Source organism: Mus caroli, chromosome 5 (assembly GCF_900094665.2).
Source record: "Mus caroli chromosome 5, CAROLI_EIJ_v1.1, whole genome shotgun sequence".
Lineage (NCBI taxonomy): Eukaryota > Metazoa > Chordata > Mammalia > Rodentia > Muridae > Mus > Mus caroli.
In genome coordinates, this window is record NC_034574.1 from 117347760 (window position 1) to 117359925 (window position 12166).

The 12166-nt window shown below is 53.2% G+C and overlaps 1 protein-coding gene across 2 annotated transcripts in view; it reads right to left on the reverse strand.

Moving 5' to 3' along the window:
* The window catches only part of Cdk2ap1 (cyclin dependent kinase 2 associated protein 1), a 9100-nt gene extending 2415 nt beyond the window's left edge, over window positions 1–6685 (reverse strand). Inside the window, exons 1-3 of one of the 2 annotated variants that reach the window (XM_021162867.2) lie at window positions 6311–6685; window positions 2132–2226; window positions 661–787 (exon numbers count right to left, since the gene is read on the reverse strand). In XM_021162867.2, coding sequence (XP_021018526.1) covers window positions 661–787; window positions 2132–2226; window positions 6311–6365 — 277 coding nt within the window. In that variant the 5' untranslated portion in view covers window positions 6366–6685. Of the gene's footprint in view, window positions 1–660; window positions 788–2131; window positions 2227–3117; window positions 3139–6310 lie in introns of those variants that run through there. The other variant, XM_029478007.1, reaches the window with a different exon arrangement.
* Between the last annotated feature and the right edge of the window lie 5481 nt (window positions 6686–12166).

Below are 12166 nucleotides of genomic sequence, written 5' to 3' on the forward strand. Positions count from 1 at the left end.
AGGCAGAGGCAGGCGGATTTCTGAGTTCGAGGCCAGCCTGGTCTACAAAGTGAGTTCCAGGACAGCCAGGGCTACACAGAGAAACCCTGTCTCGAAAACAAAAAAACAAAAATCTCAAGATGCTCCCCTACCCAGATCAGAGGACAGGCTGCACTAAAGACATGACAGCAGTGGGCAGTACAGACACCAAGGAACCCTGACCCAAGACCACCCAGGAACCTCTGCAGTCATAGCTGCTTAGGGGCCTATGCTGTGGTCCCATAGGAGCACAGATGGGGAGACAGCAGAGGAATATAAGAATTCCACTAAGCCAGGGGAGTCTCTCTGGTGAGGGTCAGGAAGGAGGAGGGCTCACTACCATTCCCTTCTCAGAAACCCATGAGCCCCATCCCCCACCATAAACACCTACTGAATCTAGAGTTGCCCTAACAACTGCAATAGCACACATTCCAAAAGTACCAACCCATGGATCAAGTGCTCTCTCCCTGACCAACTAGTGCTTCCCCTAGGAAACCCCTTAGCCTTTACTGCCTGGGCCCAAGGCATCCTCCTGCCTCAGCCTCCCAAATACCTAGGAGCACAGGTATTTTACCTGGATGCTTGGCTTCAGAAAGCCGTTCACCAGTGATAGGCAACATTCAGTCCCCTAACCACGCTTACCTCGTTTTAGCCTCTCCATGGCGCTCTTGCTCCCTGCATACGTCGGTCTGATCTCTTTCCCCAACTCTTCAATGATGGCCAGCAGCTCTGCATATTTACTCTGAGGCACCTGGCTATTTCCAGTTCCCTATGATCAGAAGACAAGAGTTAGGATAGACTGACCCACCACAGTAGCCACCCATGGGTAGAGAGAAAGTGACCTAGACTTAGGCTCCATCCAGGGCTCTCCTAGCTGAAGCATAGCCCTCCCATAGATAACTCCTGAGTAGGGTAAAAGGTCCTCATGCCAGGCTCCATCCAGAAAAACAACTTTACCATCCACACAGGGAAAAAGATCCGACTGTCACAGGAAGCACCTAGATCCACGAGACAAAGAGAGGGTGCTTCCTGGGAGTCAAGTGTCCACAATGAGTGTAGATGGAAGTCACCCCTGGAGGAACTCAACAGTAACTAAGGACCCAGGATGAGCCTAGAACTTTATCAAAATCGCCAAATCCTCCCCACAGCCTTTATCTCCAGGCTATGGCCCAAGCAAGCACCCAGATCATTGAGGGCCCTGGCTCCAGCCTCTCCTCCTGCCGCAGCTGGACCATGGTGGCCAGCTCCCTGTCCAGGGCTTTGGACTGCTCCTCTCGCCTCTGCTGCCTCCACTCCCAAGCCTCGCCACCAGGCCTACAGGCCAGGCCTTGGAGCTCAGCCTCCTGGCACATCCACCTCCTGGCCTCTCGCTTCTCCCAGCGCCGGCGCCTCATGGCCAGGGCATTGCGCTGCCGCTCCAAGCTGCGCCTCAGCCCATCCTCCCGCCGCCTCCGCTTCTTCAGCCTATCCCGCTCCCGGGCCCGGGCCTCCTTCTCCTCCTGGGATAGCATAGGCTGCCGGGGCATGGCTAGAGGTTGTGCACAGCCTCTTTAGCCAAAGACAGACCTCCATGGCAACCCCAGAACACTGGCTGGGGTTTGGCTCATAGAATCTTCCTGCTGGCAACCAGGGTTGCAAGAAACCTTTTCAACTACAGCATGTCCCCTGCAGATGCCACCCAAAAGTACAGTAGCAGCCAGTTAGTTGCCTCCTGACCATGACCTTGGGTTCAAGGAAGTGAACTAATGAGAGATATGGGTTATGGTCTCATAACGGATAGATAGAAGCAGTCAGGCAGCTGACTGGGAACCACACTCATAACTGCCAGCTCCAAATATCCTGTCCCTAGTTTCTGTCTTGGACCTTACTTGTCCAGGAAACAAAGCAACCCACAGAGACTCGGGCCCTCTCACACATCCATCCCCATCCCCTCATGTGCCCTGAACAGTCCCAACTACCCTGTAAGTGAAGAGTGGGAGGCAGGCCTCAGCCATGGCTAAGGAAACACAGGAGAATCTTTGTCCCTCAACCCCCTCTTCCAGCAGTGGTCTTTATCTACACCCCTGGTGTTCCAGCTGCCCATGTGGCCCTCCCGTCACCGGCACTAGCATACCTGGGTATAGCCTAGCGATGGAGGCCCATAGTCACTCAGCAGCTGGCGATATTGGGAGGAGGTCGCCATGCTAGTAGAGGGTGAGTGGACACTTCCTGCAGCAAGAAAGAGGGAGAAGTTAGAGGTGCCCCAGACTTGGATATCTGTACCAAGGTGCAGTAGGTACAAAAGGTCCTCATTGTTACACACACACACACACACACACACACACACACACACACACAGCCACTAATCTAGATGAATGCAAACAACCAAGGCAGAAAGAGCAGCCACTCCACACACACACCTAGTACCTCAGAAGACAACTCGGCCTAGCCCACCCACAGAACTCCAAGAGAGACCACTACCAAAACTGAAACTGATAGCTGTGTCCAGACTAACTCTTGCTGGCACCACCTCAGCTCCTACTCACTTGAGGCTGAGAACCAAAGCTACATCTGTGACTGGCAACTACCAAGGTTGGTCTAACCTGGGCTAGAATTTGTTACACAGAGCTACCCATGCACTCCTATGCACCCACCTCTGCTGGAAAAAAAATACATCAAGGAAACCCCACAAAGGCATGAAGGCACAGAACCCTAAGAGAAACAGACGTGCTGCCCCCACAAAGCCAGGCTCTGGAAACAGTCTCTGTGCCTTAGACAAGCCTCTCAGCCTCTCAGAGCTTCTCATCCCCTCCAAAGAAAGAAGTCTTGCCTACACACACACACACACACACACACACACACACACACTCAGCGGCTCTACACTCCAAGAAGCAGGGCTTAAGACCCCACAGATGGACTGTAGCTCTTGAGGACACCATCCAGGTGCAGCAGTCAGAACAAAGCCAGGGCCCAGAGCCCAGCACAGAATGTCACATCTGAGATATGCAATGAGGAGGCCCTTGGCTGCAGCATGCAGACCCATAATGGCAACCAAGTGGCCATTAGGCCGGTAGAGGATGTCCTTCGAATTACAAACAGCAGTAACCATGGAGAATTTACCTAGTCTTCCTCGGCAGCTGCCTGACCACCGCCCCCAGAGCCAAACTGTCTCTCACGCACACAGCGGCTCTGCAGACTTGGCCCCAGGGATGGACAGCTGGTACCAGGCTGGCCAAGTCACCAGCTGCTCACTTGGTGTGGGCGAGGGGAGGGGCAGGAGGAAGTAAGTTCAGGAGCTGGGCTGGCTGGAGCTGGGAGGAGCCGTGAATCCTCTGGCCTGGCTGCAGGGTGAGCCACACTGCACAGAAGTGGCTCAGCAGCAAACTGGCAACCCCAGCCCCTCTCTCTGTCCAAGGGTGGACATGGCACTGAAAGGCAGAGTGTACCCAGGCTTAGGCACCAGGTATGCATGTGGCTCCTGAGCAGAGCAGACTAAGGACCTGCCACCCAACTTGAGCAACCCTAGCTTCACCACTGTGCCAAAACCGATTTGCAACCCCATCAGAGATGGCTCCTTCAGAGGCCTGGAGGTGGGTTCCAACCCTTCCCATTACAGGTTGCCAAGCCCTTCCTGGGCTCGGATAGGGTAGGGGATAAGTGCTGAAGGGACAGAGTGCCATGACAGAGCACTGGAAGCCTTTGGATGATTCCGGCCCCATGGAGATAGTAGCCTGGCCTTCCTTGACTCCCCAGGGACACCTTCTGTGCTCCCTCGGCTTCTCACTATTTCTCGCCTCTCTGTCACATCTTTTCTCCAGGACTTGGGGGTTTGTCCCAGCAGTGCCACTTCTGGCTGTAGGACCTGCCAAGGCTCTTCCAGGCCTCAGTTTCTCCACTTGTTTGAGGCCCTATTCCCCAATGGAAGGATTAAAGGCGTTGGGGATGCCCTTAGAGGAGTGGGGATACAGAAGGAATGAGAAGTACCCCCCATACTGGTGGAGGACCTCAAGCCTATTTTCCATTACCCCGGAGTGGAGATGAACCTGACTTTGCGTCAAAGCCAGCACCATATGCAGTATTAGGGAAGGTGTCTGTCCCCCCCACCCCACCCCCCGGGAGGGATTCGGGGTGGAAGGGGGCTCCTCCGCCCATCATGCCCCCTTCTTCCGGAAGACACCGGCACCTGGGCTGAAGGAGGCCAGGGAGGCGGTTCCACGTCAGCTCAGCCGGTGTGGAGCATCTCAGACAATGAGCGCAGTGTGCAGAGAGCTGAGAGGGCTTGGCAGAGGCCAGGAAGCTCCTGGGGCCAGGCTCAGCTCCCCGCCCCCATGCCAGACAAAGAGCGGCCTGGGCCTGGGGAGCTGGCGGCCTTCCCGCCACTTGGGGCGCCCTGGGGGGAGGGGGGCTCTCGGGCGGGGAAGGCGGGGGCTTTGTCTAACTCCGCCACTGCCACTGCCGGCCAGGCCGCAGCTTGGCAACTCAGTGAGCAGGAGGCAGGCCTGGAGGGCGTGAGAGATGATGACAGGGAAGGCGGAGGAGCCACTGTGAGAGTCCATCTTGGATGCAGATGGCAGGGGAGAGAAGGGCTTTCTGCAAAGTAATACCGGCAAGCGGGCGGGCCCCCACCAAAATGCCGGACACCTGGAGACCCCCGCACGCATCCTGGCATTCCCCATTGGCAAAATAACTACAGCTGAATACAGGTGCTAGCAAGCCCAGAACAGGGCTTCAGAGTCCCAGGGGCGGTCTGCACTGGGACCCACACCCCAAAAGGTCCCCAGTGTGAGACCCACGGGGAACTAGCCCAGATCAAGCCTACGTCTCTGGTCTCCCTAGGGCTGGCAACGCAACCTAACTGCCCTTCCATCCCAAACACTGACCAAGAAGGCTGAGAGGCAAAAATCATATCTGATGACAAATCCTGTCACCCAAAGGGAGTGAAACCATTTGAAAAGATACAGTGACTACATGCTCTTGGGGAGGGGGGGTCTTTGTGCCCACGTGCTAGCGTTTCAACTCTCCCAGGCTGGCACCCTAAATCTCAACCTTTTCGAAACCCCAAAGAGCAGAGAAGTAGTTTAAAACACACGTCCAGAGCTTTGCCAGGTCCCTCTGAGGGTTTCTGGAGTTCTGGAATCAACATTTGGACACAAGACCTCCAACTTGGAAGTGCCAACGCGGGTGGGATTTTTAACACACAGCGACCATAACCAACTTCTACCCCCCAACTCCTCCCAAAGGCCTTATCCCTCCTGGTCCTCACTACTTGGCATTTGTTGGGGCATCAGACTACTTGGGGTGGTCTGCTCACAGCCAAATGTCTGGGAGGAGAGGGTACAGGAATTGGACACAAAGCCAGTCACCTCTGGAAGTCAGTTTCACATCCCTATTCCGGGTTCCCTCGGGGTCCGGGGCTAGCCCCCAGCCACATCCCAAAGCTGCCTGGGAACTTTTCAAGAGTTTCCTCGGCGGCGCCCAGGCCCGGAGGGGAAGGGAGACCAGGTCCCCTTGGCTTGCGCAGCGCGGTCCTGCGGGGACGTCCCCACGTGGGAGATCTGAGATGGGGACCCCCGGGACCGGAGAGCCGTAGCACGCCGCCCACAGAACCCATGAGGCCGGGGCACTGCAACTTCTTCCAAGGGGGCCTCCCGAGGGCCGGGGTAAGGAACCCGGGAGTCGCTCTCATCCCCAAGAAGCGGCCCCTGCCCACCGGGCCCGCCACCCGGAACCCTGGCCAGATATCCTCCCGGGCCCGCGGCCGCCCTGCACCCGGCTCGGCCCCAGCCTGTCCCGCTCCGCCGACCCTCGGAGCCCCGCTCCTTGCTCGCTGCGTCGCCCGCCTCCCGCCGGCAGGGGCCCTCGCCGAGCCGCCCAAAAAGCCTAAGGGAAGGGGAAAGAAAAGGGGGTGGGGGGAAGCTGGGGGAAAAAAGCCTTCCTCGCCCGGCTGCCCGCGTCCTCGCTTCCCCGCCATCCGCGGCCGCCCCGCCGCTCACACCCGGGGGCCCCGGGCCGCTGCCCCGCCGATCTCCCGGCGCACCGCGAACTTTGGCAGCGCAGCGGAGGCGGCGGAATCATGGCGGCGGCGGCGCGGCTGAGTCGGCGGCGGCGGCGGTGGCGGTGGCGTCCCCGCTGCCCCGGCCCGGGACACCTCCTTCTCTCCGCCCCGTTCCCTCGCGCCACCATCCTCGGCCAGCACGCCCGCCCAAGGCACCGCGCGCCTCCGGGGAGCCCCGGGCCGCGGCCCGGAGCGCGAGCCCCCAACTTGGCGACACTTGCGGCGCGGGGCGGCGCGCGCTCGCTGGCTCTCACTCACCGGCGTTGAGGGCGGCGGCGGGCATGTGCGCGGTCAAGTTCGGCTTGTACGACATCCCCGCGGGCGGCGGGCGCGCCGGGCAGAGCCGGGCCAGGCCGCGAGCGCGCCGGCGAGGCCGAGGCCGAGGCCCGGGCCGGGCGGCCCCACGTCCCCGCAGCCGTCCGAGCGCCCGCCGGGAGCCCGCGCACTTTTTGTTGTCGCCGGCTCGGGCCGCGCCGGCAAATATGGCCGTCCCTCACCCTGCCGCCGCCGCCGCCGCAGTAGATCACCCATACATCGGGCGCGCGGCGCAGGGGCGGCCGCAAACTTTGAGCCCAGCCGGTCGGTGCTGGGCCGGGGCCGGACCGGGAGGGGGCGGCGGGCGTCGAGGGGGCGGCTCCTCCCGCGGCCGCGCCCCGCGCTGCGCCGCCGCCCGCAACTTGCCAAAGTTTGGGGGGCTGCGGTCCCCGCGGCGCCCCCGCCGCGCCCCGGCCTCCCGCACGCTGCTCATTGGCCCGCGCCTTCCTCTTTTCTTAAACAGCCAGGGAGGATGGAAGAAGTACTTTTTTTTTCCTTCTTCCCTGTGTCTCTTGACTGTGGGGGCAGGGATGGAAAATTACCTGGAGAAAATGGTGGCGATTGGGGTGATTTGGTTTTGGTTTTTTGGGGGGTTTTCTTTTTGTTTTTGTTTTTGTTTTGTTTTAATTCACGGAAATCATTCCAGATGCCCACGTCTGGCTCTATCCCAGAATTAGAATAGCCCATTCTTGACATTTATTTCGAGAGGGGGAAAAAAAAATGTCATGTCTCTGCTTGGATTAAGTAGGCTTTTTTTTTTTAACCCTTTGGGAACCCAAAACGCCTTTGAGACTGACAAAAGCTGGATGGAGAGACAACGACACCTCCTCCAGAAAATTCGCTCTTGCATCCGTCATGACGTTTGTCACACGAACTCGTTGGAATATTTCAACCGAGCACCTACTGTGTGCCCGACACACGGTTTTTATAGGCTAAGGAAGCAAGAGTGAACTTGGCAAAGTTTCGACTCCCCGGAGTTTGCACTCCATTTTTTGGACCCCTCTTCCCCTCCCCACCCCGCCCCACACACGCCCCCGCCCATCTCTAAAGTGACTGAAACGTCACAACCAAACGTATTTGGGATGTGATGAATAACCTTCCGAAGGTACTATATTTTGGAGTTCTGCCTGCATAGTAATGCTCATCACATTACATAAAACGCCCACCCTTTTCTGTTGTTTTTAATCGCCATGGTTTGCAGGTTTTTTTTTTTAATTAGTCATATTTAGACATCATCTGTGGATCTGGTGACAACGGCGTCAGCCTCTCCGCTAGAGAAAAAAAGGGGACCACCACCACCGGGGTCCTAATCCCCCCTTCTTTGGGACGAAAGGTGCAGAAGAGGGGACCTCCTCTTCCACCCTCCCCACCACCAGCAGCAGCACCCCTGCCATCAGCCTTAGACTCCTTCTGGCAAACGCTTCCCGGTGACATTTTTCTCTTATAAAGAAACAAATGCTACCCATTCTACAATGGCTGGTAAAAATATATAAAGCAAGTCACATACATAATTTTAAATGTTTCACTAATCAGTTTTTGAAAGCAGAACATAACGTAAAATTAATTCTAATAATGTAACACAGACGGATCTAAAACAGGACTATTTAAATGAATAAGATCCTAAGATCCCTGGCTAGCTTGCAGTGTGAACTATGCTGGCCTTACACTCAAAAAGATCTACCTGCCTCTGTCTCTGCAGTTCTGGCATTCAAGGCATGGGCCACACTACCTGGTTTGGTGTTTGGCAGGGGTTTGTTTGTTTGTTATTTTGCCTGGGTTAGCTTTATATGTCTCAGCTTGGTGATCCTCCTGTTTCAAACTCCGAGCTAGTTAAAACTACCGGTATGCACCAAAGTACCAAATACCATCTGCCTGCTGTTTCGTGTGTGTTTGTTTGCTTGGTTGGTTGGATTTTAGCGTTTTACTTTTTGTTCTTGTTTGCCTGGAACTTGAAGCAATCCTCCTGCCTCAGCCACTCTGTTCAGATTCCTAGTCTCATGTCCTGTAATCCACATACACACAAAAAAAGGTATTTTTGTTGTTGTTTTTTGTTTTTCGAGACAGGGTTTCTCTGTATAGCCCTGGCTGTCCTGGAACTCACTTTAGACCAGGCTGGCCTCGAACTCAGAAATCCGCCTGCCTCTGCCTCCCAAGTGCTGGGATTAAAGGCGTGCGCCACCACGCCGGGCAAAAAAGTATTTTTTAAAAATGTTTTTGTCTTATGTGATGTTGGGGATTGAACCCAGAGCTCCACACTGAACTACACTACCAGGATGTAATGTATCCCACAATGGGCTCAAGCTCAGTTGTACCGCAGAAAACCACGCTGAACCTTGAGACCCTTCTATAAACATCTCCTGAGTGCTGGGATTACAGATGTGTACCACCACATGGTCCTGGGGACGGAACCCCAGGCATCTTGTATGTTAGACAAGCGCTCTCCTGAGCCACATCCTTAGACCCATGCATTCTCCTGAGTGTATGTGTGATGTGTATTTATGCACACGTGTTCTGTGTTCATGCCAGTGCATGTACCCAGTACCCACAGAGAGCAGCAGAGGACGCTGGAGCTATGCTACATCATTGTCTACCTTATTCCTTTCACAGAGTCTCTCACTGAGTTCACATTTACTATACAATAGGCAGACTGGCTAAGCTATCTGGAATCAGCTAGTGTGAAGCTGGGGACTGGAGAGATGGCTTGAGTTAGGGGCACTCTGCTCTTCCAGAGGGCCTGAGTTTGGATCCCAAAACCTATGTCACCCAAACACATGTCACCCAGATCACAGCTTTTTAGCCAGGCGTGGTGATGCACGCCGTTAATCCCAGCACTCTGGAGACAGAGGCAGGTGGATTTCTGAGTTGGAGGCCAGCCTGGTCTACAAAGTGAGTGCCAGGACAGCCAGAGAACCCTGTCTCAAAAAACAAAACAAAAAAACAAAAACAAAAAAAAGAGAATTATGTATTTATTTTAGGTACATGATTATGAGCACACTGTAGCTGACTTCAGACACCCCAGAAGAGGGCATAGGATCCCAATACAGATGGTTGTGAGCCACCATGTAGTTGCTGGGAATTGAACTCAGGACCTCTGGAAGAGCAGCCAGTGCTCTTAACCTCTGAGCCACCTATCTAGCCCCTAGGTCACAGCTCTTGTACATCTAGTTCCAGGAGATTTCCTAGCCTCCAACTGCATCGACATACAGACACATACAGACACTCAGGCATATACATATCACAGAAATATTATTTGTTTTTATATTTTATGTGCATTGGTGTTTTACCTGATTATATGTGTCTTTGTGCAGTGTCAGATCCCCTGGAACTGGAGTTACACATAGCTGCCATGTGGGTGCTGGGAATTGAACCCAGGTCCTCTGGAAAAATATCCAGTGCTCCCTACCTCTAAGCGCTCTCTCCAGCCCCATTTGTTTGTTGTAGTGAGACAAAGACTCACTATGTATCCCCACTGGTCAGGATCTTGCTATGTAGACCATGATGGCCTCAACCATATTCAAGTTAATAATAAAACTTTTCTTTTTCTTTTTTCTTTTTTCTTTTTTTTTTTGTTTTTTGTTTTTTGTTTTTTGTTTTTTGTTTTTTGTTTTTCAAGACAGGGTTTCTCTGTGTAGCCCTGGCTGTCCTGGAACTCACTCTGGAGACCAGACTGTCCTCGAACTCAGAAATCTACCTGCCTCTGCCTCCAAAGCGCTGAGATTAAATAGGCATGTGCCACCATGAAGCACTAGGGATCCAAGCCAGGACCACCTGCCTGCTAGGTGAGAACCCTGTCACATGAGCCACACCCCTAGCCTAAGTCAGTTCTTTCCTACCAGACTTCCTCTGTTGGCTGTTCCTTGCCTTTGTCTCTGCTTTAGGACCTACCCAGGCATTGCTACAAAATGAAAACAACTGAGCCGTTTGTTTCATGCAGCAGGACTGATAGATAGCACGGGGTCCTGGGAAGCCAGGCAAGTGCTATCCCACTGAAGGACACCTCCAGGTCTGGGGTGGTTCCCATCCCCTCTTTCTTGCTATCTCACTTGTAGCTTGTGTGTGTGGAACTGAGCACACCCACGCACACCCACACTGCTGGGGACTCCACATCCTGAGAGGGGCCTACTGGGCTACACCTTCAGCTCCTTAATTGCAATAGCACCTCTTTTGAACCATGAACATGGGAAAACAAAACAAAACAAAAATAGCACCTTTTTCCAACAGTGAACATAGGATGCGTAATTTTTTTTCATTTTTTACTCATATTTAGGGGGTGGGGGTTCAAGACAGGTTTTCAATGTGTAGCTCTGGCTGTCCTGGAACTCACTCTATAAACCAGGCTGACCTTGAACTCATAGGTCGACCTGCTGCCTTTGTTCCCAACCTCTACAACAGTGCTTGGATTAAAGGTGTGGATAAAACTCTTTCCTTTTACATTCCCATCCCCTCTTTCTTGCTATCTCACAGGCTGACCTTGAACCTGCATTAGTCCCCTGCTTCTGTCTCCTGGACGCCTGAGATTGCAGCCCTTAGCTCATTTTCTTTCATTTTTCTACTTTATTTTATATCATGAAAAACATACTTATTTATTTGCATAGGTTTCGTTTTAGTACAAGCTGTCATGAAATTCTCTATCTAGACGAGGCTGGCTTCAAATTCATAATCCTCCTGGCTCAGCTTCCAGAGTGCTGGATTATAAATATAAGCCACATCTGGTAAAGATGGCTTTCTAGTTATTTCAAATCTAATTCTTTTCATCTCTGTGAGTTTGAGTTTGAATTTATTTCTAAAGGTTTAATTGTTTTTAAATGTTTAGCTCTGTGTGTGTGTGTGTGTGTGTGTGTGTGTGTGTGAGTGCACGTGTGCGCACATAAATATGGATGTGTATATATAAGATAGCATTGAAATCAGAGGGGTTGGACACTGTTCAACCTGGAGTTACAGGCAGTTATGAGCTGCCTGCCATGACCACTGGAACCAAACTCCAGTGTTCTGCAAGAGCAGAAGTGCCTTGAACCACAGAGCCAGCTCTCCGGGCAGCTTGGTTTGATTTGTTTGGGCTGGACACCCAGTGCCACACCTGCTTAGCATTTCCTCTGTGATATTGTCAGTGGAATCATCTTCTCTTTGAAAGATTTGTGCCGGGCAGTGGCGGTGCACACCTTTAATCACAGCACTTGAGAGGCAGAGGCAGGTGGATCTCTGAGTATGAGGCCAGCCTGGTCTACAAAGTGAGTTCCTGGACAGCCATGGCTACACAGAGAAACCCTGTCTCAAAAAAAAAAAAAAAGAAAAGAAAAGAAATACAACCAACTTTCATGTGCTGATCTTATATTCGCTTATTAGCTCTAAAAGCACATAGGTAGAATCTTTGGAATATTGCATGCGGAAGATTATATTTCCTATGAGAATAGTTTCTCCTTCTTAAATTTGAAAATGTGCATCTGTGTGCCACAGAATATGTGTATTCTTACCTTCTACCCATTTCAAAAAATTATTTTTAATAATGTGTGTATTTGTGTGGGGGTAGGAAATGTATGTATACAGAGATGCAGGCACCCCTAGCAACCAGAAGAGGGCATCAGGTCACCTGGAACTTAATTACATTCCAGGCATCTATCTGTGAGTCTTTGACATGGGTCCTCAGAATAAAACTCAGGTTCTCTAGCCGGGCGTGGTGGCACACGCCTTTAATCCCAGCACTGGGAGGCAGAGGCAGGCGGATTTCTGAGTTTGAGGCCAGCCTGGTCTACAAAGTGAGTTCCAGGACAGCCAGGGCTACACAGAGAAACCCTGTCTCAA